The sequence below is a fragment of the Malania oleifera genome, chromosome 8, assembly GCF_029873635.1.
Source record: "Malania oleifera isolate guangnan ecotype guangnan chromosome 8, ASM2987363v1, whole genome shotgun sequence".
NCBI classification, from domain to species: Eukaryota; Viridiplantae; Streptophyta; class Magnoliopsida; order Santalales; family Ximeniaceae; genus Malania; species Malania oleifera.
The window spans coordinates 99,197,907-99,222,482 of NC_080424.1; the positions used below are offsets into that span (position 1 = coordinate 99,197,907).

The 24,576-nt window shown below is 37.4% G+C and overlaps 1 protein-coding gene across 4 annotated transcripts; it reads left to right on the plus strand.

Annotated features, from left to right (window-relative positions):
• The first annotated feature begins 787 nt into the window (after positions 1–787).
• Positions 788–24,359, plus strand: LOC131163102 (probable GTP-binding protein OBGC2). 4 transcript variants are annotated; one of them, XM_058119831.1, is made up of 10 exons: positions 788–972; positions 1,146–1,618; positions 1,926–2,017; positions 2,250–2,333; positions 2,618–2,695; positions 21,371–21,571; positions 21,651–21,758; positions 22,191–22,265; positions 22,487–22,707; positions 23,978–24,359. In XM_058119831.1, exons 1-10 carry the CDS (start codon positions 869–871, stop codon positions 24,075–24,077), a joined length of 1,536 nt encoding a protein of 511 aa, XP_057975814.1. In that variant the 5' UTR covers positions 788–868; the 3' UTR covers positions 24,078–24,359. The 4 variants fall into 4 exon arrangements, with proteins under 4 accessions (XP_057975814.1, XP_057975817.1, XP_057975816.1 ...); XM_058119834.1 differs by having other exon boundaries at positions 789–972; positions 2,618–2,647; XM_058119833.1 differs by having other exon boundaries at positions 794–972; positions 1,149–1,618.
• The last annotated feature ends 217 nt before the right edge of the window (positions 24,360–24,576 follow it).

Genomic DNA, 24,576 nt, shown 5'->3' on the forward strand with positions numbered 1-24,576 from the left:
TCTCAACCTCTCATCTCGGTCCTCTCCTCTCGGTTCTAGGCTTCTAGCAGCCCAGCCATCGCCGTCACCCACACTGCACGCCATCGTCGTCACCTACGCCACACGCCGTTGCCGTTGCCCACACCGCACGTCATCACTATCACCTATGCCGCACGCCGTCACCCACGCCGCACGCTGTCTGTCTGAGTGCCTATACAACCCGTCCCCCTCCCTCTCATGATCTCGACTCTCCCTCTCACTCTCAATTTGGCGTGACAGCATCAACAGTCACTCTCCCTCTCTCGGTTCTCTCAGTCAATCAGACCCCGATCTGCATCTTTCTTTTCCCATTTCATCTTTTTTTTTTTTTTTTAAGATTCAATAAATAAAATAAGTATTTTTAAAAATAAAAAATAAATTTAAAAAATTAAAATATATAATTATTTATTAAACGGTTGACCCGTGACCCACCCGTTTATTAAACGGGCGAGTTAGGGTTGAGATGTGTGTGACCCATTTAATGTTAACCTGTTTATGACCCGGCCCGTTGACAACCCGCCCAAACCTGACCCGCCCACCCGTTTTGCCAGGTCTAACTGATGGCATGAAAGTAAACGAGCTAGTACTAGTAAGTTAACCAAATAGAAAGGGGCAAGGTGCGAAAGGGGCAAGGCGACCAAGTGGGCTTATTAAGATAATGATTTGACCAACTCACTGGGCCTCCGCTGAGCCCAAACTGAAGCCCATGTTCAGTTCTGGCCCTTCTGTGAAGCCCACTGCCTCCAAAAGGAAATCCACTCCATCCAAATGGGCTCTGCACAGATTTACCACCGGTGCCGTCGCGCCGGAACTATGAACCCAAACCTTTCTTCTTTCTCGCACCAGAAAAATGCAGGCTGTGTCGTCTCCTCCATCCCCTTCTTATCTTTGTTTACACCTTCCTCACCATCCGCTCAGCGCACCTTTCTTCTCCGTTCGTCTTCTTCCCTCGAGGTACTACGCTAATTAATTTTCCCGACGAATTTCGTTCCTCATTTGCGTTTCTATGTGCTTTTCTCTCTCTCCAAACAAACGAGTTCAGGATTTCTACAAATTTCACTTCTTTAGTTCTTTCTGCTCATCCGTTGAAGTATTAATTCTATTACTCCTTTCATTTATTGTTTCAGTAGACGAAGAAGCAATTTCGATAAATCTGGATGCTCTACACTCATTTGCGGACTCACAAGGGCGAAGCAGTCTCCTCCTCCGCCGACTCCTGCCTCGCTGGTTCGCGAACCGCACAAATACTTTGATCAGGTCATCATCACAGTTCGTTCCGGAGATGGCGGCCACGGCGCGATTCTCAGTATGGCGAGCCAGAGAGCTGCTCCCAAGTCCGAAGGAAGGCAACGCAAGGAGAAGGCGAAGAAGAAAAGTACGTACAAGAGGGACTCCGATGGGTCCCTTATCCTTCCTATGGGCGGACATGGGGGAGACGTCGTGATTTATGCGGATGAGGCCAAAGAATCGTTGTTGGAGTTTCACAAGAAGAGTAGGTACAACGCGAAGCGCGGAGGGAATGTGGACGCGATGGGCGTTTTAACATCGCAGTTGCACGACGGACTGGCTGCCCCCACATTGCGCGTTCCTGTGCCTATAGGTTTGTATATTGCGTTGTGGATTTTGTTGTAGACACCCAGCTTCCCACAACTTTTTTGCAATATTTCTCAGGGACCATAATATGCTGAATATTCATGTCGCCTTTGGAACACCAATTTGGGGCTGCCAACTTCCAATTGTGTGAATTTGGATAAATTCTGTGCAATTTTATAATAAAATTCGTCCAAATTCACGCCATTTCAAATTCAGAGTCTCAAATTTGTATTCCCAGACGCTGACTGTTGTAGAATAAAAAAATTTGTTCAGTTGTTTGTTTTCTTTGCTCATAAGTTTTGGACGTGCTACAGGTACAGTTGTAAAGCATAAACGAGGGAAACTTTTGGCAGACTTGGCACTTCCAGGCGATGAAATTCTTGTTGCAAGGGGTGGTCGAGGAGGGGTGAGACACCCATGCTTTCTGACTAATCACAGTTTCATTAATTAATGCTTGTTCTAAAATAAATTTATCCTGTCTTATTTTTCTATTTTGTTAAATTTGTAAGCAATGCAACATACATTAGCAGGTGGGTTTTCAGAATTCTATTTTGTGAATGGAACTGTTATTAAACATGCTTTTGGATTTATATACTCAATTCTAGTGTATAATTTGCCTTCTCTTATGCCCTTGGCAGATTAGCTTGTTAGAAATGCCAGAATATAGAAGGAGAAAAATGATGGCTCTGACTACAAATGTCATGAGAGATGATAGTGACAAGGTAAAAAAACAGTTATGCTATGAATCTTCACATACGTTGCTAAATCCAATTTATATATGCTGGCTTATATATATATATATATATATATATATATATGTATATATATATAATATTTGGAACTTTGTATATGGCAACCCTTCCCCTCTATTATTTCTGACTTCCCTGAGAACAAATTATTATTTAGTGCAGGTTATAAAGGCTTACTCTTATGAAGATCGAGTTAATGTTCATATTGTATGCCTTTCTAATTCTTAAATGTTCTAACTAACTGTGCTTTATTGCAGGTTTTAGTACTTGGTCAGCCTGGGGAGGAGGTTAGTTTGGAGTTGATACTACGAGTAGTTGCTGATGTTGGACTTGTTGTAAGGATTGCTTTGTGTTCATTTATATTTAAAATGTTATATATGCTTATATGGTTTTTAGTGGAGGATGCACTTGTCGTGCATATATTTCAATGTTGCTACAAATTGTGTTTCTTGTGGTGTTATATAGTAAGTTCTTTAGGGACTACTAGAATGTTATTTGCAGAAGCAAAATCCAAGCTTTAGGATGTTTAAAAAGGCAGCCATTATGGAGGAACTGAAATTCTGTGTAATTATGTGCATTCAGCAACACAATTGGATAACATTGTAACTAAACCAACAAATCTTCCCAACACAACTAGGTTTTTATTTTTCCTTTTTTTTTTGGCTGGGTAGGATGGGGAGGGGAAAGTTATGGGACCACTACCACACATTTGCATGGCTGAATTGGGGTGCTGAAATTAACACTTGTAAGCACACAACATTCCAAAACCCTAGACAACTTTTAGAGGTGTTGAATTGTACTTGTAAGTCTCATAGGCTTGGCACGCTTCAATTAGGTTTCTTGAAATGAAATGACACGTGTCCCACCTAATTTTCACTCTAATGGAACATTTTTTATTTTATTTTTTCAATGTATATTGTATTTATAATTTTCTCTAATATTATCCAATTTAAACAAGCATGAGTGTTAGCATATTGATGTTTTAACTGAACAATGCAGCCTTGTTTGATGTTGCATGAGTCCTTTGCTTTACAATCCATATATCCAAATCACTCTATGGATTTAAGTAGTAGGTTTCCCCTTCCCCTCCTTACCCTCTCATTTTGGGTTTATTTGCATGGCTATTGGGCCTAGTCACAGCAAGGAAAAGTGCCCATTTCCCTTCCCAAACCCCTCACCCCTCCTTATTTCTTTCCAAGGTTTGAACCTTTAATGTCTAAAATGGATGTCCAATGATTGAATCACTGAGATCTTTTTTAGGGTTTCATTTGGAGGTCATTAACTCCACCTTTGATGCCTTTAATGTCCTAATCTTTTCTCACACGACCTATCCCAAGTTCGGATAAAGGAGGAGGGTTTTGTTAGGTAGTTGATAGTTAGTGTAAAACTTGTTAGATAAATATGATTTGAATCTTGATTGAATATTCGTTAGGGAGTACCCTACGAGCTTGTGTTGCACTTATACCATTTGGGTGTAGCGAAAAGTGGGTGAGGTTGCGCTAGGTCATCGCTCCAAAGTGAGATTTCATGTCGTACTATGTCAAATATGTGAGAGTTCTTGCATCATTTTGGACATGAGCGGGTAAAGAAGTTAGTTTAGAAGACTAGGATTAGATTAGCAACTTGGAATATAGGGACATTTATGGGTCAAAGCATGGAGATAGCATACACAAAGGTTAGAGGAAAAATTAATGTATTTAGCCTACAAGAAACTAAGTGGGTAGTGGAGAAAGTTAGAGAAATTGAAAAATAGGATTCAAGCTTTGGTACATTGAAAAAGAAAATATAAGAATGGGTTAGGAATCATTGTAGACAAAGACTTAAAAGATACTGTTGTAGTTGCCAAAAGAGAGGGGGTAAAATCATAAAAAAGCCAAGATGGTTTTAGGCCAAGTGACAATAAATGTCATTAGTGCTTATGCTCGTCAGATTGGCTTAGGCTTAACAGAAAACCTTAAGAGAAGATTTTAGGGAAATATGGATAGTATTATATAAGGTATATCTAGGACTGAAAGAATATTCATTGGAAGGGGTAATAAAGGTTATGAGAAGACATGGATGTGGAGATAAAACGAGTTCGGAGGTATGATCTTAGACTTCGCCAAGAGAGAAGAACACTTATTACTTCAAAATAAAAATTAAATAAATTTTTTTCTTAAATAGGAGGGTAGATCATTTATCATATAAGGATTGTAAAGTTATCTCAGGTGAAAACTTAAATATATAACATAGAGTTCTACTATGAGATATATGTATTAAAAGATGGAAGAGAGATTATAATATAAATAGTGCAAGAGAATTAGGTGGTGTAACCTAAAAGGAGAAAATATAATAAAATTTAAAAATAATATGATCAAATGGTAATTGGACAACAGAGGATGGTGTAGACACAAACACTCTTTGGAGTAGGATGGCTTGATAATATGATCACAGATGGTAATTGGACAACAGAGGATGGTGTAGACACAAACACTCTTTGGAGTAGGATAGCATGCTCTATTAAAAAATAGGAAAAGAGATTTTAGGTGAATCAAGAGGAAGATTCTTGGTTAGCAAAGCAAGTTGGTGGTGAGATCAAGATGCTGTAAAACAAAAGGAATTTGATATAAAACATGAAAAAATGTAGAAACATGGAAAACTTTGAGAAGTATAAAGAGCCGAGAAAAGATGCAAAAAAGGCTGTTAGTGAAACTAAACATAGATCATTTAATAATTTATATGCTTGATTAGGTACAAAAGAAGGAAAAAGAAACATATGTAAATTTGCTAGAGCTAGAGAAAGAAAAAGCAAGTATCTGGGTGATGTTAAATGCATAAAAAGTGAGTATGATATTCTCTTGTTGTTGTACGTAAAAGAAAGATGGTGAAGTTACTTTAAGTTATTTAATGAAAACCAAGTAGAAGACTTAAACTTAGAATTGACGAATGAGTAAATGGCTAAAAATATGAGGTTTATTCGCAAAATAAGAGTTAATGAGGTTTCTATTGTATCAATCTAACCTTTGTGTGATTCCTATTGAAACATATACTCGGGGGTGGGTGCAGGGTGGACGATTTCAAAGCAGACTCCTCATTCATTAGATAGAGAAGATCACCAAGATTTCATGATTTGCTAACCAAACTTATTCCAATTCCATTCAATGAGCATTCTCAATATGCCTTGAAGAGGACTTGAACCCGCATGCTGTAGCATGAGATTTTGAGTCTCGCGTGTCTACCATTTCACCACCAAGGCATCTTGAAAATGAAGTTAAATTTGCATTAAAAAATATGAAAAATGAAAACGCTATAGGACCAAATAACATCCCAATTGAAGTTCAGAAATGCCTTGGTGATGTAGGATGAGAAGCGGCAATTTGAATGGATCATTTTGACCCAATTTGGAGGCCTATGTCAAAGAACATGGTTAGTGGTTTATTGGTTCTGAGGCCCATATGTGCTTAACTAGTTAGTTGTTTAAGTGGTGTGTGTAGTTTGCTTGTATTAGGATTATGTATGTTGGGGGCTTGTTTGTAGTATTTATGTATTCTAGGGATATGTATTTAATGTAATGTAGTTTTAGAGGTGTATGTGTAATTTCATGTGTTTAAAGATTTTCTTATCAATAGCCATGTTGTAAGCAGTTGATGTTGAATTTGAATTGAGTTGTGAATGTGAGTTCCCCGCATATTTCCTCTTTCCTTTGTTCCCCTTCCTTCCTCTCTTCAATTTCTTCTAATATCTTCTATGGCTTCAGATCCAACTACAATCTTCATTCTTCCATTTTCAGTCCCCCATTTTCCTTCCAATCCTTCTTCTTCTTCTTCCTCCTTTTCTCTGTTTTGTCCAGCAACCTCTCTATAATTCTGCTTTGCTGGTTCTTTTTCTCCTCCTCTTCTTCTATTCTCAGCATTGTCCTGCAGCATCTTCTTTTCTCCTCTTCCTTCTTTCCTTCTCTTCCTTTTTCTCTCTGATATTTAGCAATCTGAAATTCTCTTTGTTCTTTTCATCTTTCGTTCCCTCCATTTATCACTGCCCCTCTTTGTTAACCTCTCATCTCATTACCATTCCACAAAAATCCCTTCAATCATCCTCTTTGATATCATCTTTCAGTATTAAAAAAAAAAAAACAAACGAAAAGCAGTTCTGCAGTTCTGAACAATTTTGAAACTTCCAGTTGTGTCCCCAGTTTTTGTAACCTAATTTTCTGGAATAAATTTGCAACACCACCCTTCCCCTGAAAAACAGAACCCCTCGAAACCCTTCCCTTGAAATTTCATCACCATCTGACCAGCCGTGAAGCCCCATGCTCCACTTGAAATTCCACCCCTTCAAAATCCACCCTTGCTGGAGTTGGTTTAATAAGCCACGCCCACCATTACCATTCGACTCACCACCCTTACCAACCTTCAATCTACCACCTCCTAGAAAAGCATCACTGGAGCACCTTTGCTGGGGGCACATGCTCCCCACATGTCGGTGACCACGAGTGGGATTTTGCCAGACTCCCCTCCTGCTGCCATAACCACGATAAATTGGTTCCAGCAACGAGAAATTGCTGTTTTCGCCTGAGATCTTGATTTGCAGCTTTTTGGTTCTAGACTTGAAGTTATGCAAGTAAGCGTGATAATTTTCTATGAGAAGCAATAAATTGCCACTGCCAGCATTGGAAATCAGGTTTTATTGCTGCAATTGTGAGCTCTCTGAGTGGATTTGTTTCATTTCTATGTGATACTTGTTGGGGGCGGATCTTTGAGCAACAATCGAACAAGCAAAATACACAAATGCAATACAACACCAGATTTAACGTGGTTCGGTCCATTGTGACCTACGTCCACGGGAAAATACACAATCCACTATAACCAGGAGAATTACTAGGAGGAGGAAACTACTGCCCTCAACTTGACTCTCTCTCTCTCTCTCTCTACAACACACAGTCTGCCTCACACTATTCTGCACACCACCACACCGTACTTTGCAACTCCCTCTCTTTGCACACACCACAGCACGCAACTCACAATCTTGCCACACTAAATTACACACATACATCACATATATATATACACAGATTGGGGGAGGGGGGGAGTCAAACAGAGGTGGCTGCAATTCAACATGGTAGGCAGAGTTTGGTGGCCGCCGGTTTCCAGCGTCAACGATTGCGGCTGGGTGGTGCGGCTGCCGGCTCCAATATGAGCCACATCCTAATAATCTCCACCTTGGCGAGTATCAATTCCCAAGTCCACAGCTCCACCTTGATACGAACTTGATCAAGGCAAATCTTCATAATTTGGTTCAAATGTCTAAACCATGCAAAGAGCACCGCCTTCTTTATCGGCAAACCAAACTCGTCTGTTCGTTTCTGACGACATGCAGCTATCATCATCCGAGGTCAAACCACCAGTCACTGTGGTTCCCATCAACTGATACAGCCCACGAGACTCCTTCCCAGTAAATATCATTGAGTCACGTCGAGTCACCTCCATAGCTCCACCTACGACAGAGATTTGACAACCCTTAGAATCCAACCGACTAAGGGATATCAAATTTCTTCGCATCCTTAAAACGAAGTTTACGTCATCCAAAATATGAATCGCTCCAACAGGCGTCTTCAGCTTCACAGATCCAATCCCTCTGACATCGCATGAAGACCCATCACCTAGTGATACCGTACCGCGAACTTCTTTGAAAGAATAGAAAAATTCTTTCTTAAAACAAACATGAATTGAACTCCCAGAGTCCAAAACCCATCCATCATCGTTTGGACTGCTATGAGCATTCATGTTTTTTCTCATCAATTTCCGGCACTCCCTCTTCATATTAATCGTATTTCTTGCATTATCGACATTGCGCATTATTTTGTCGATGTAAGCTGCTTGCTGTTACAAGGACCTCATTATTACCATGCCATGTGGCATGCTCCGATACATTGACACCATCCCGTGTCTTCTTTTCTTCTTCGTATCATTTTCGATCTTCACAGTCCCTCTTGAAGTGCCATTTTTTATCACACCAATAGCATACGATCTCGCTCGTATCTCGTCCTCTTGATTTTGAACGCCATTGATTACCTTTGAGCTTTCGATCTTTGCTTCTTCTTTGTCTCTCACTATTAGCTACCAAAGCTTACTCATGAGAAGTCACAATCGGATTTCTTAACGTCTCAGAATCTTGAAGTGATGCCGTCACATCACCCAACTTCAAGGTCTCCTTCCCCACGAGCAATGCAGTTACCAGACCATCAAATGAAGCTGGTAGAGACGACAAAAGTAGAAGCGCCTTATCCTCTTCATCAATTTTACGCCAAGGCTCAACAATTGGGTCAAAATCTTGTTGTAATCATTTATGTGATCAAAAAGACTACTTCCTTCGTTCATTCGGAGTTGATAAAGTTTCCTCTTCAGAAACAACTAATTGGTAAGGGACTTCGACATATACCTTTGCTCCAATTTCTTCCAGAGCTCCATTGGTGAAGTTTCATCTAACACAGAATATTTGACTTCATTTGCCAGACACAATCGGATTGTACTGACCGTCTTCATCTCCAATTCGGTCCATCATCATCTTTGATATCATCTGGCTTTTTCTCGATCAACGGCTTGATCAAGCCTTGTTGAACCAAAATATTTTTCACCATGCTTTGCCACAAGCTGAAGTTGTTTCGCCCATCAAATTTCTACACCTCAAATTTTGAAGTGTCAACACCTACCATTTTGCTCTGAATCTCACAAAATGGACACTGCCAATGGCTTCGGAACGACCGAAAATCTTAGTAATGGTTCAAGCCGTTCGAAAAACCGACCCGAAATGGCTCTGAAAAGCCTGGTCAAACTTCATGTCAAACCGGTCAAACACAAGTCAACTCTCCGTCAAATTTAACAGAATATTCCCTCCTTTAACAGAATATTCTTGACGCCGTTAATGGTCCTTGACGCTATTACTTGACACCGTTTGCTGACGTGGCACCGTGGGCCCACCTGCTGATGTGGCACTATTTGGGTCCACCTGCTGCAGGGGCCTACCTGTTGACGTTTCCTATGCCCACCACCGTGGGTCCCAGCTGCTGATGTGACAACTGATGTGGCACGGTCCCGGCTAACGTGGCTTGCTGACTCAGTGCTAACGTGGCAGCTAATGTCAGCGTTTTCAACCTCCAGACGCTCGTTAGGCGATCGCTAGCGCGTGATCCCACCTTCTGATCGCCTACTGGCGTGTGGGGACGCGTGTGGATGCGTGGTAATGCGATCTTTTCGTTGCGGGCGCGTGTTGGCGCGTGTGGCGTCCTCTGAGCTCCATTCGAGCTTCGATTACCACCGTTGGCTTCGTCTCAACGAGAGGAACGTGATGGTGGTCTCAAAACTGACTTTTGAGCTACTGGGCAAAGGCTCCAATATGGGAATTTTGCTTCGGTTTGACGATTTTGCTGCAACCTTGCTTTGATACCATTTGTTGGGGGTGGATCTTCGAGCAACAATCGAACAAGCAAAATGCACAAATGCAATACAACACCAGATTTAACGTGGTTCGGTCAACTGTGACCTACGTCCACGGGAAAACACACAATCCACTATGATCGGGAGAATTACAAGGAGGAGGAGGCTACTGCCCTCAACTTGACTCTCTCTCCCTCTCTACAACACACACTCTGCCTCACACTACTCTGCACACCACCACACCGCACTCTTTGCACACACCACAACATGCAACTCACAATCTTGCCACACTAAATTACACACACATACATCACATATATATACACAGATTTTTTTTGGGGGGGAGGGGGGGAGTCAAACAGAGGTGGTTGCAATTCAACATGGTAGGCAGAGTTTGGTGGCCGTCGGTTTCCAGCATCAACGATTGCAGCTGTCGACTCCAATACGAGCCACACCCTAACAAGAGTCAAGATTAAAGTTGACTTGAAGATTGTTCTTAAATAATTGAGAGTGAAGTTTGTGATTTGCATCATATAATTGCGTCTTGGTAATTTATGTTGAATTACTGCAAAGGTGGAATTGTTATATGGTAGGGTAAAAACATGGAAAATGCCTTGGAGACTATTACCAATGCTTTGAATAGGCTAACAACTGGAGTTGCAGCCTTAGGTAAAGAGGCCCATGGAATTTCCTACCAAACAAGATGGTGGAACAGCTGCTGTCCCTCGTACGTTTGAGTTGTGTAAATGTTAAAAATAATCATTTGAGTAAGGGAATTAAACTAGAAGTCTCATATTTTAATGTTGATGGTTTTCCTAATGAATTTGATGATTGAGCGTATTCTTTGAAGTACTATTTCTGATGGTATGACGTGAATGAGGCTAGAAAGTTGTACTTTGCTGAATCAAAATTGAAGGGAACTGCTCAAATTGGTGGATTAAACTATTGGAGATCTTTAGAAGAAGGAGACTTGGTGAGATTACAACATGGGATGAGATGAAGCAAGCTATGCAGAAGCAATTTGTGCCTCCCAATTATTAGCAGTGTGTTCATCTCCAGTTCTTTGATTTGAAGCAAGAAGAAAATACAATGATGGAGTACACTAGTAGATTCTACCATTTGGCTACTTGTGCCAGTATGGAATGGAAAGAGGATGTGATGATGGCTTTGTACAGAAAAAAGGTTGAGCCAGCTATTGCCTCCAAACTTGCTTCATGTTGTCTCACTACAGTTGGGGATGAAGCACAGGTTGCCACTTAGATTGAGGAGGATTTGCAACGTAATCCTCCTAAAGCTACATCAGGCCTTCGATTTGCGAAGAATACTAGTGGAGTTGTACGAAATAAGATAGTAGAGCAATTAGGTAAATTAATTCAGACGAATACTTTTTGGAAGACTCCTGAGAATTCTAGAACAACTTCTAAGAGCCAGCGACTACATAGATGCTTTAATTGTCAAGGTTTTGGGCATCGAGCTGCTCAATGTCCTAACCAAGTCATGGCTGTTGTGGGAAAAGAAGAAGAAGAAGATGATGATGATGTTGATGGCATTCAAGTAGTTGAAGCTGAAACAAAAATCCCAAATGACTTAGATGATGATGGCTATGTAAAAACCTGTTTGGTGCTTCGACACATGCTCTCTACCCACAAGGTTGACAAAAAGAAGATTGAAGGTGGATTGACATCTTTCTAACTTAGGTGATATACCAAAAGCAGCTTTGTACTTTGGTTATTGATCCTGGTAGTTGCAAAAATGTTGTTTTTGAAGAAGCTATGAAGAAGTTAAATTTGGAAGTTGAGCCTCATTCCGAACCATACAAAATTTCTGGGGGTGAATGATCCAACTTGAAGGTCCATGATCACTACTTACCTTCAAGATTGGTTCCATTGTGGAGATAGTGCAATGTTATGTTCTTCCTCTCAAAATTCGTCATATCCTTTTTGTTTGATCATGGTTATTTTATGATATGAAGGTAAAGCATGACGGATATGAGAATTCTTACTCCCTCTCCATTGACAACAAGAGTATAAATTGATGTTATCACAAATTCTCCCACTCACTAAGTTGAAGCGCACCGTTTGTTCCATTCTTATGAAACTAGATGATTCTATTCTTGATTTTGGGCTCCTTTGTACTTTCCCCAACTCGACAAAATCGAATTCTTTTCAGAAGGAGGGAATTGATGTAGGACAAGAAGTAAGTATTTGGATGGATCTTTTCGACTTAATTTGGAGGCCTATGTCAGAGAATAGAGTTAATGATTTATTGGGTCTTGCTTAATTAGTTAGTTGTTTATGTGTGCGTAGTTTGCTTGTATTAGGATTCTGTATGTTGGGGGCTTGTTTTTTATATTTGCATATTCTAGGGGCATGTTTGTCATGTAATGTAGTTTTTGGGGTATGTGTGTAATTTCATGTGTTTAGAGGCTTTCTTATAAATATGTGTGAAAGCCATGTTGTAAGCAGTTGATGTTGAATTTGAATTGAGTTGTGAACGTGAGTTCTCCTTGCTTTAATTTCTTTTAATTTCTCCTATGGCTGCCATGGATTTAAATCGCGGTAGCGAGTAGCATAACGTAACGGTAATGGGCGGGAGTAGCAGATGTTACATAAGGGGAAGCGGGTGTAACGACTGTGAATTTTTTTCAAGCATGCACAACATTGTGCATATTAGCGTACTTACATGTTTTAAGTTTTTAACCCTTCTTAGAAAGAGTTTGTGTATTTTGGATCCTTTAGTTCAACTAACTAAGTTATTTAGTAAATGCAAGAAGTTTATATTTGTTTTAAACCACCATTGATAGAAAGATTACACGTGTGCGTATTTATAATTCTCATTTTTCTTATGTGTGCTAGATTAATTAATAAAACAAAATACATTTGTTTTAAACCATCATTTTTTTTTTCTTTTTTGTTGCTTGATAGCAAATATAAAATAACTAGAAAAGAAAGAAGGTTGAAGTTGAAAAATATAGAACATAAATATCAAATTACTATTATTATCAAAATAAAATATTTTCCTAACAAGTAAGTATTTTCAAATTGCTAATTAATGCATATCTTGTGAGTATTTAAAAAAATAGTAAATTTTGTATCATTATCATCCTTATTATAATCTTTTCCCCCTTTTGCGACATAGTATATTTAGAATGATTTATGAAAGAGGTGGCAAAAGTGAGAAGAAAAAATAAAAAATAAAATAATGTTTTTGGCGTAACAGTCCTGTAGTGGTTATGTAACGGCCATAGCGGCCTTTATGTAATGGTTGCGGTTCGTAACGACTGCTAAGACCGTGATTTTTCTTCATATCGATTTCGTAGTGTGTAACGGTATTGGTAACCCAAAAAACCATTACATAATGGTCGCGGTTTTTATTGATGGTTGCAGGTCCCTAATGTCGTTCCTACATCACTAGGTAATAACGGAATCGTACGTGGTTAACTAATTCATTTAACACAATTATAAAAATTAAGAAAATTCCAAACGAATGGAGGAAAAATACTTTAATATTTATTTATAAAAATAAAGAAGATATTCAAAATTGTAATAGCTATTGTGGAATTAAACTTATGAATCATACAATAAAATTGTCGAAAAGGGTAGTTGAACAAAGATTAATATTATAAACAAGGGTCTTAGAAAATCAATTTGGTTTTATGCTTGGAAGATTTACTTCAGAAGCTATATATTTTTTAAGTAGATAAATGGAGAACTTTTGGAAAAAAATGAGGAACTTGCATATGGTTTTTATTGACTTAAAGAAAGCGTATGATAGGGTACCTAGGGAAGTTCTATGGTGGATTTTAGAAAAAATGCGTAGTAGGTATGTTGATGTCATTAATGATATCTATGATGGAGTGATTACTAGCTTTAGGACTATAGGTGGAGAGGCTAGGAATTTCCATTTACAATAGTTGTATATCAAGGATCTACTTTGAGTCCTTATCTTTTTGCTCAAGTGATTTATAAACTTACTAAAAGTATTTAAAATGAGATTCCATGGTATATGTTGTTTGCAGATGATATTGTCTTGATTGATGAAACTAGGAGTGGAGTAAAATCTAAGTTAGAATTATGGAGAAAAACTTTAAAATTTAGAAGTTTTAGGATAAGTTAAACAACAACAAAAAAACCAAGTCTTAAGTCCCATTAGGTGGGGTTAGCTACATGAATATTTTTTCACCAATTAATGCGATCATGGACAATTTCTTTCGACAAATTCAGGGCTATTAAATCCTTACTCACTATCTCATTTTAAATTATTTTAGGTCTACCCCTTCCCCTTCTACTGTCCTTCACAGCAACTAATTCACTTATCCTCATTGGTGTACTATGTGACCTATATTGCAAGTCTCCAAACCATCTAAGCTGTCTCTCCTTTATATTATCTTTTACAGGAGTTATGCCTAACTTACCACGAAAATATTCATTTCTTAATTTATCTTTTAACATTATGCCACTCATCCATCTAAGCATTCTCACCTCAGCAACTTTTACTTTTTGGATATGTTGTTTCTTAGTTGCCTGACATCTTGATCCATATAGCATAGTTGGTCTTACAGTCATCCTATAAAACTTTCCTTTTAATTTTATGGGTATTATCACAAAGCACACTTGAAGCACTTCTCCATCTTACCCAATTTGCTTTAACACTATGTATTACATCTTCAATTTCTCCTCCATTTTGCATAATAGATCCAAGGTATAGAAATATACTAGTGTTGAAATTACATTTCATGTATTCTGTCTTTCCCAAAGCTTTTAGAATCTAAAGCTTCTCTCCATAATTCTAACTTAGATTTTACTCCATCCATAGTTTCATCAATTAAAACAATATCATCTGCAAATAGCATACACCATGGAACCTCATTTTGGATATTCCTAGTCAGTTCATCCATCACTAAAACAAAAAGATAAGGACTAAAAGTAGATCCTTGATGTACACCTGTTGTGATTGAAAATTCTCTAGTCTCTCCACATATAGTCCTAACACTAGTCCTTACTCCATCATATAATATCTTTAATGACATCAGCATACCTACTACATGCACATTTTTTTTTTCTCCCCCAAAAACCCTCAATAGAACTTCCTTAGGTACCCTATCATACGGTTTCTCTAAATCAATAAATACCATATGTTGATATGCAAGCCCCTATTCTTTTCCTTAAACTTTTCCATTAATCTTCTTGAAAGATACATAGCTTTTGTAGTAAATTTCTTAGGTATAAAACCAAATTGATTTTCTAAGAACTTCGTTTCTAGCCTTAATCTTTCTTCAACTACCCTTTCCCAGATTTTCATTGTACGACTCATGAGTTTAATTCCATGATAGTTATTATAAAAATTTGTTTGACATTTACTTAGTTTTTATAATTGTGTTAAATAAATTAGTTAACCATATAATTTTTTATCACCCAAGCATTTCCAAACTTCAATTGGGATGTTACTCGATCCTATTGCTTTTCCATTTTTCATTTTTTTAACTTAACTTCGTTAACTCTAATCTTAAGAATAAATCTCATATTTTTAGTCTTTTCCTCGTTTGTAAATTTTAAGTCTTCTACTTGGTTTTCATTAAATAGTATACTAAGGTAACTTTACCAACATTCTTTTATCTCTTCTTCCTTAATCAAGACAATATCATCCTCATTTTTTTATACATTTTACATTACCTAAGTCCTTACTCTTTCCTTCTCTAGCTCTAGGAAGTTTAAATATGTCTCTTTTTCCTTCTTTTGTATCTAATTTAGTATACAAATTATTAAATAATATATGTTTAGCTTCAATAATGTCCTTTTTTGCATCTTTTCTTGTTTCTTTATACTTTTCTGAGTTTTGCATGCTTCTACCTTTTTGCCTTGTTTTATACCAAATTCTTTTTATCTATACAACTTTTTTGATATCTTGATCCTACCACCAAATTCCTTTGCTATTCGATAATCTTCCTCTTTGTTTACCTAAAATCTCTTTTGTTATATTTTAAATAGAGTTAGTTATCCTCCTTCAAAGTGTGTTTGTGTCTACACCATCCTTTATAGTCCAATCACCATCTTGATTATTTTATCTTTAAATTTTATTATAATTTCTCCCTTTAGGTTTCACCACCTAGTTCTTTTACATTGGTTTGTTTTATTTATTCCCTTCTATTTTTTTAATACATAGACCTAACATTAAAACTCTATGTGTGTAGTTAAGCTTTCACTTGAGATAACTTTATAATTCTTACACGATAAACGATCTACCCTCTTAGTTAAGAAAAAATCTACTTGTCTTTTATTTTGTCTACTTTTGAAGGTTATTAAGTGTTCTTCTCTCTTCTTAAAGCAAGTATTCATCGTAATAAAGTCATATGACGTGGCAAAGTATAAGATCATCTCCTGTTGGAATTGGTGTATTCCCAATAAAAGGGGGGGGGGGGGGGGGAGTGAATTGGAATTTTAAAACTTTTGCCTAGGTTAAATCTCTCTAAGTAATCCACAACCTAGGGTCTTTTTAAGCATATATCAATTGCGCAGATAAAAGTAATATGCGGAAATTAAATCATGCGCAACATTCACAATATATCGAAAATAACATACATGTGCAGAAATATAAAGTGCTGAAAATTAACAGTAGACACACGATATGTTATCGGGGTTTAGCCAATACTTCTTACATCCCCGCCTCAGCTCACAAGCCCGAGGATTCCACTAATACTCACTTAACGGGTGGAGTGGCACCGGATACAATACCAGGTCAAATTACCGGGGCTGACCTCAACTTTTACAACCTCTCCTTAACTGGGCGGAGAAGATCCACCTCAGGCCACGCTTGAATTACAACCGATCCTTACAGGTTAGATCAACACCCCCTTAGGGCACGCTTGGAATTACAACAATGGATATAAAATTGCGTATAATTCAAATGCTGCTCAACTAAGCAAATATGTACCAATACGCATAAACAATAGTCGATGCACTCATAGATAATAGTATTTATGCTCAAGTGAGATCTTGAAAATTTAATTCAAGATAATATATTTAACGAGTGAATATTCAAGGTTACCTCAAAACCCTAATCAAGTATCACACAAATATTTTATCAAATATAATCACAACAGATATTTAGGGTTTAAGTTTGCAAAAAATTTATCAAATAAAGTATGCAAGCTCTCAAGTCTTGCAATTTGAATGCAAAGACTAGAAAACTAAAAAAAGGTTATTCCCAATCAAATATTTTATATACGAAATATTATGGGAATAAACAATCAGGAAAAACTCTCAAAAAGGTTTTTCAAATATGTATGAATATGAGAGAGTAATGCCAAAGAAATAATTTGAAATATGCACATAATAAAACAATCAAATCTTCTTACACCTTGCAATTTATTTGCAAGTGAGGAGAACTAGAAAAACAAACTCTCTATTTCAAAATGATATTTTCTAATAAGTATGTAAGAGAGTATGAAAAATATGCTTGGAATATTGAGTATATAGCAAAAGAGGTATAAAAGATTTGAGAGAATTTTTGCTAATTACTTTTGCTAATCTCGTTGTTAATCAAGGCAAATGAGGGGGTATATATAGATATCCCTCAAATTTTGACCGTTAGGGACCTATTGGGAATTTTGATAAAGTTTAATTAAAAAGTAATCCCAATTACTGCAATTAAAAATGTGACAACCCGAGAGTTTCGGTCGACTATATTTTAAGTTCAGTCGACCCAATTGTCAAGTTCGGTCGATCGAGAAACTTTTGAGCTACATATATAGTTGACTGAATTAAGGCGACTTTGAAAGCGTTTGAGGTTCGGTTGACTATATTTTAAATTCGGTCTGCTATTCATATAGTTTGGTCGACTCAATCATAAATGAACTAGAGGTTCGGTCGGCTGAACAGTTGGATGTTAGACACGAGCTAGTTCGGTCGACTATGGAAGATACGTTCAAAACTGTTTGGTCGGCTGAACCTTGGTCAAACTGTTGACCCGTGAGTGGTTCGGTCGACTGAGCTGAATATAACCAGCTATGTTTGGTTGACCGAGTGACTTTCAATTATTTATTTAGGTCATGCTTCTTATTAGAATTCACCCCTGTTACTCATAGTATAACTTTTAAGTTTAAGGGGATTTTTATGAAGTGTTTATGGGGACCTAAAGTTAATCTATGATCTTGAGAGTTAACCCCAAAAATCCGACGTAGGTCGACCGAAGGTCAACCGTAGGTGATCCCTAAGGTCATTCTACGGTCTTGAGCATTTAAACCTATTATGCATGATATGCAGATTATTATAGACAATAAAAAAGAACTTGTTACAATTACAATACAACTTGAAAGAAAACAAAAGAACTTCATGCTTTGCTCCTTTGTAATATCATGGATTGCGCCGAATGATATGCTCGTTTAAGTGCTTCTTGGCTTCCATACCTCATCTGTCATTCATGCTAAGAAAAGTAAACTTGTTTATACACTAAGCATATAGATGAGATACTGTGGTTTGTCATAATCAAAACAGGAGACGGACTCAAAAAGTCAACATCTCCCTAGGCTCATATTTGTCTCCATATCCATATCCTTTGTGCATCATCTCATAACCTTTATTATTCCATTCAAATATGCTCCTATGAATATTTTCTTAGTCCCTAATATGCCTTGTATACTATTCATATCTTTCCAAAATTGTCTCTTAAGATATTTTGCTAAGCCTACTTGAGTAGCATAAACACTAATGAGATTTATTATCTCTTGGCCTAAGACCGTCTTGATTTTTACAATTCTATCCCATACTCTTTTGACATCTACACGCTATCTTTTAAGTTTGTCTACAATAATTTCTACCTTATTCTTATGTTTTTCTTTTTCAGTGCACCAAAGTTTAAATTCTGATTGTTCAATTTCTTTAGCTTTTTCCTCCACCCACTTAGTTTCTTGAAGGCAGGATAGATTAATTTTTCTTCTAATCATCGTGTCCACAATTTCTATGCTTTTACCCAATGTTATAAAAGGCGTTCGTGAGGCGTGCCTTGAGGCATTTTGAGCATAAAACGGTCGAAGACGTAACTTGAAAGGCGTAAATCCTAAAATGCGTATGCCTCAAGGGAAAAGGTGTACGCCTTAGGCAAAAAGTCACGCTTTTACGCCTCATATGGAAAGGCGTACGCCTTTTGGGAGCAGTCTGATTTAAAATATATATATAAAAAAAACAAACAGACTGATAGGGCTTTGATGAGCAAACCCCACCTCTCTCGACGAAGCTTCTTTCTTCCAAGCTTCCGTATCTCTCTGACAACTCCTCCAGCTTCTTGTCCTTCTCCAATGAGTCTACAACTCCTGCCAATGTATCGTCTCTCTCCGATGACCCCTTCAGAGCTCTCGTCTTTTCCAAGCTTGTGTCTGGCTTCGAAGACTGTTTCAGCTTCTTGTCTCTCACCGACAAGTCGATGACCCCTTCCAACCTCTGATCTGCCTCCCACGACCCCTTTCGACGTCTCATCTCTCTCCGACCACCCATTCAGACATCTCATCTCTCTCCAGCGACCCTCTACAGCTTCTTGTCTCCCTTTGCGACCCCCTACAACCTCTCTACTTCAAGATCTCTTCTCAATCTAAGGTCTCTGCTTGAACTAATTTGAGTATTCAACTCTTGCTCTCTCTAGTGTTGTTCGTAGCAGACTCCCAGTGTTGTTCCATTGTTGTTTTAGATTTAAATTCTTAGAATCTTGGATGATGAGGCATTGTGATGCTTTAATTTGGTTTTTTCTCTTCTTTTTGTAATGTTATGGCTCATGCTTATTTTTTAACATGTATTGTTTGAGTTTCTAAAATTATGTTTTTATTTTTTTCTCCATTATTCTAATTTTTTTTCTCTTTTTTTCACTATATATAAATTGATTTTATTTATTAATTATTTTAAAAAATACAGCCCCAAAATGCTTATGCCTTGCCTCACGGAAGGTAAATTGTCTCGCATTACGCCTTCGCCTTTTAAAACATTGCTTTTACCCGTAAGTGTTGCTATATTCCAAGTTGCTAATATAGTCTTAGTCTCTTGAACTAATTTCTTTCCCCACTCACGTCAATGTAGGAACTCTTGCATATTTGACATTGTACCTGGGTGTCAACACATTGTTCTCACTTTAGGGTGATGACCTAGCACGCACTCGCCTATTTTCGCTACACCCGGGTGGTATAAGTACAACACGTCACTCGTAGGGGATGCCCCAACGAATAGTTTGTAAGAATTCATATCACAAAGATCTGACAAGTTTTACACTGACTGTTAGCTACCTAATGCAACCCTTCTTTAGTTGGGCTTGGGGCTAGCTACCAAGACAGAATATATGAAATGTAATTTCAATCATAGTAGGAGGAATATTGGAGAAAAGGTTAAACTTGGTGGTCTAGATATCAATAACACTAGTAAATTTCTATACCTTGGATCGATTATGTAAGTTTAAGGAGAAATTGAAGAAGATGTAAATCATAGAGTTAAAGCAGGTTGAGTAAAATGAAGAAATTCTTGGAGTTTGCTGTGTGATCGAAGAATACCCTCAAAACCAAGAGGGAAGTTCCATAAGAAGACTATAAGACCAGTTATGTTATATGGATCAGAATGTTGAATAACTAGGAAGCAACATATTCAAAAAGTAAAATTTGCTGAGATGAGAATGTTTAGGTGGATGAGTGGTATAACTTAAAAGATAAATTAAGGAATTAACATATTCACAGTAATTTAGGCAAAGCTCTTATAGAAGATAAGATAAGGGAGGGATGACTCAGATGATTTGGGTATCTGTAATATATGCCAAATAGTGTGCCAATGAGGAGTAAGCTAGTTATTATGAGGGGCAGTAGAAGAGTTAGGGGTAGACCTAAAATAACTTGGAATGAGATAGTAAGGATTTAATAGCCCTGAATTTGTTGGAGGAAGTTGCCCATGATCGTGTAAATTGGCGGAAAAGGATTGTTGTAGCCGACTCCGCCTAGTGGGACCTAAGGCTTGGTTTTTTTTTTGTTGTTCATTTGGAGGTTCACTGGGTCTGATCTCAACATGGAAGGTTGCCTGTCTTGCATCCCAAATCTCTTCCTTCCTATGATTTGAAGCTCAAGCCTTCAAAAAGAGTGTTCAATGGTGGGTTGGTCCCTTGGAGGACTATTAAGTAAGAAATTGGATATATGGACAAATGATCAGGATCCCTTTTTAAGAGTTGAGATATTGTGTTATTTCCTTTGTTGTGAAGGAAGGACTCTTGGCATCTAACATGTAAGCTGCCTGGCCTGTTGTCACCAAATATACTTGGAAAATATAATACTATGATTGCTGCCTTGCTTTATACTTCAGATCAATTTCTTCATGCAAAATAGGGCACATGAAAATGGTAATTTTGGGGTTGTCTGAAAACCTGATTTGGTTATTATTTTTGCATAATATATTGTATTCTTAAAATTGTAAGGACATGAAAACAAAGGATATACAAACCAGTGAAGACCTTGTAAGTTGTATTGTTAAAGTTATCAAATTACCCAGTTGATCTGTGTTTTGGTAGGGTATAAATATATAACTAATGTTGCCTACGAGTTCCTTGGTCTTCAGATTATCAATTATGTTTTTATCTTTATTGTAGGGGCTTCCAAATGCTGGAAAATCGACACTTTTGGCTGCCATTACACTTGCTAAACCTGATATTGCTGATTATCCCTTTACAACATTAATGCCAAACCTTGGAAGGCTTGATGGTGACCCTAGTCTAGGGGCAGGGAAGTATTCATCTGAAGCAACGTTAGCTGATTTGCCTGGTCTTATTGAAGGTGCTCACTTGGGGAAGGTACTCATGTTTAACACTTTGTTTGGAAGCTCATTCTAATGCTACTAGTTGGTCAAACTGAAACCTTGTTATCTTGCAGGGTCTTGGCCGCAATTTTTTGAGGCACCTGAGGAGGACTCGGCTATTGGTCCATGTTGTTGATGCAGCTGCTGAAGACCCCATGAATGACTACAGAACCGTAAAAGAAGTATGGCTTCCATTGTTAAATTCTTAAAATATTTTTTCTTATTACGTTATTTCTTTGAATGAGTTGATCTGATATGGCTCTTTAAGTTGGATTTGAACTCCTAATGGATTTGTCTTATTGGATCCATATATTCTGTTTTTGTTTTTTTTTCCAATTAGATATCCAAAGAATTGACTTTTATACATAAAATATGTATGCGTTGATATTAGATAAGACAAAATTTCTTTTCTGAAGCAATATTTTGTGTATAGGTAAAGGGCTACACTGTTTCATTTGATTGCTTTCAGTATAACTGATCTAAAGCACTGAATTATTGTGGATTAAAATTTGAAGTGTCACTTGTGTAAAAATTGTGAGAAATTATCAATCTAATATTTATTTTTCACATTTCCTGTTCTTATTTATAGAAATTTAAGAATTATGATTTTGCAGGAACTGCGGATGTACAATCCTGACTACCTTGTGCGTCCTTATATCGTGGTTTTAAATAAGATTGACCTTCCTGTGGTATGTGCTTGTGATCTTTCTTTGTAGTTTTGGAGAGTTGTTCTGTTGTAATAAATTTCCTTTAATTTAACAAACATGAAGGCCTCCATACATTAATTAATCCATTCATATTTTCTGTTTTAGTTTTGTGTGTTTTTTTTTTTGTCTTTTGTCTTTTGTTTTGTATTTTTTTTCCTCACCCACTGTTCTGAACTATAAGGTTTTACTGATTGGTCTTCCAGGCAAGAGACCGGCTTCCATCATTGACTGAAGAAATATTGAGAATTGGAATTGATGAAGTACCATCTCAGCCAGGAATGAGCTCTGAAGATGCAGATCAAACATTGTCCACAGAGAGTGAACGTGCAAATATCATTTCTTCAGAGATTTCCAATAAAGACAATAAAATTAAGGAAATTGAGGACTACCCACGTCCCCTTGCAGTTGTGGGTGCTAGTGTTTTGTAAGCACATTCTGTTCTTACTTCTTATGTTCCTGTCTGAACATTTCCATGTGTTTGTTGGCCTCATTTTAGATTCTATCTTTAACCTTTATTTTTCAGACTAAACCCCGATGCTACGATGTACCGTTCGTTCTATTCTTATTTCCTTTTTGTTTAAATGCTACAATTTTAAAATTTTTTAATTTGCATCTTATTGTTTCAGTTCAGGGGTAGTGTTCTTGTATTTTTCTAAACTCATGTGACATTTATCTTTTGAGTGACTTATGTTTAATGAGTTCCAAGAACACAACCATATTTCATGTAAAATGATAAATTAAAGGAATTTGTATCATCATCAATCATCATCATCATCTTCATCATCATCATCATTGTCATCATTCTTATGGGAAACCAAAAAGGCAGAATTTGCTTATTTAGGTTTATGAAAAATAGGTAAGATGATATCTGAAAAGTTTTCTTATGCTTGTTTTGGTTGAACTTGAGTACTAAATACAATCATGTAATGTGCATTCAACAAATATAGTATATGCAATGTGCAATAAATGAATGAATTAGGTCTTGAAAAAGATTATTATATGAATTAAATCTGCAGTTCTGTGACATCGTCTCCTGGGAATTAAGGAACTCAAGTAACCTTGAAAATTCTGTCACCCTGTGTAAACTGGAAAACAAATTTAGTGTTTTCAATTGTTTTTGTTTTGTTGTGTTTTGCTTCCAAAAATGTGTTACCAGAGGAAATTCAAATACAGAAATGCTACACCTTTTGTAGTACTGGCAAAGAATCTTCCTCTTTCCTTTGGTCATGAAGATGTCAATTAAAGCTGAGACTCTGTTTGGTTTGACCTCAGGGAAGAAAGCTATTAGCTGTAGCTATTCCTTGATTTTTGCAGAGCACAATCCTCCCTGTCTACAAATCAAAGTTTGTAGAGTCTATGGGAACTGCCCAATCTTTTGAACAAACTGTATCTCCAAAGCCATGGAATGTACCGTTTTTGAAGTGTGAGGTCTATATCTGATGCCATGAACTGCCCAAGCTGATGGCCCAAAATGTGCACGTGCATTTATGTGTGTATTCTTAGCATTGGCTTGGTTTTTTTCATTTCTTTCATTTGCTGAAAAATTGTCTCCATAATGATATACACCTGCCATATAAAAATTTGCTACCCACTGTCACTCACCATTTTTGACTGCATGCTGTATGAGCTTTTGGAAATTTTAACTCCTTATTTAACCAAAAAGAAATAAGGTCCAGCGCTCTTTTTTCTTGCAGGAAAGGCATTCGGATAAATGAGATGCTGAAGGAGGTAAGGGCAGCCCTAAGGAAGTGCCGAGATTTCAATGAAGCATTAGTACCAAGTACCAGACCATGATTCCGTGTTGATAATTTGTGAATGTCTCGAATTAGTCAAGTTTTTGGCTTGGCCATGGGGAATCTGGGTTCAATTGCATAAGCTACGGTCCTGGGTCAGCTTCTCTGCCACTCCAAATCTGCCGGACTGCTGAATTGCAACAAACAGGCTGGAAGTTTAATCATGTGCTGGAATTGGTGTACAATATATCCGGTGCTAACCATCTTCTTAACCTAGCTCCCTGTACTGATGTTGTCTTGGGATTGGCCCTTAAATATCAATGAATTCTCGGCTTCTCAATTAGTCCATTGTATATATTATTTGCTTCTATTTGCTTGGTCTTTTTTGAAGAGGGACTGTTATCTCGGTCTTCTTATCTGCTTTTATGAAGATGTGTGTGATCCTGCCTATGTGAATGCTTGCTTGCATGCTGTTTTCGTCTTATTATTTATGTGTAGCTGTGGCACAGTTGTTCAATGGTAGGTATGTGAATGCTTGCTTGCATGCTGTTTCTGTCTTA

Coding starts and splice junctions, on each gene's coding strand:
- LOC131163102 (XM_058119831.1), top strand. CDS start 869: ATGCAGGCTGTGTCGTCTCCTCCATCCCCTTCTTATCTTTGTTTACAC. Junction 21,759..22,190: donor ACTACAGAACCGTAAAAGAA/GTATGGCTTCCA, acceptor ATGATTTTGCAG/GAACTGCGGATGTACAATCC. Junction 22,266..22,486: donor ATAAGATTGACCTTCCTGTG/GTATGTGCTTGT, acceptor TTGGTCTTCCAG/GCAAGAGACCGGCTTCCATC.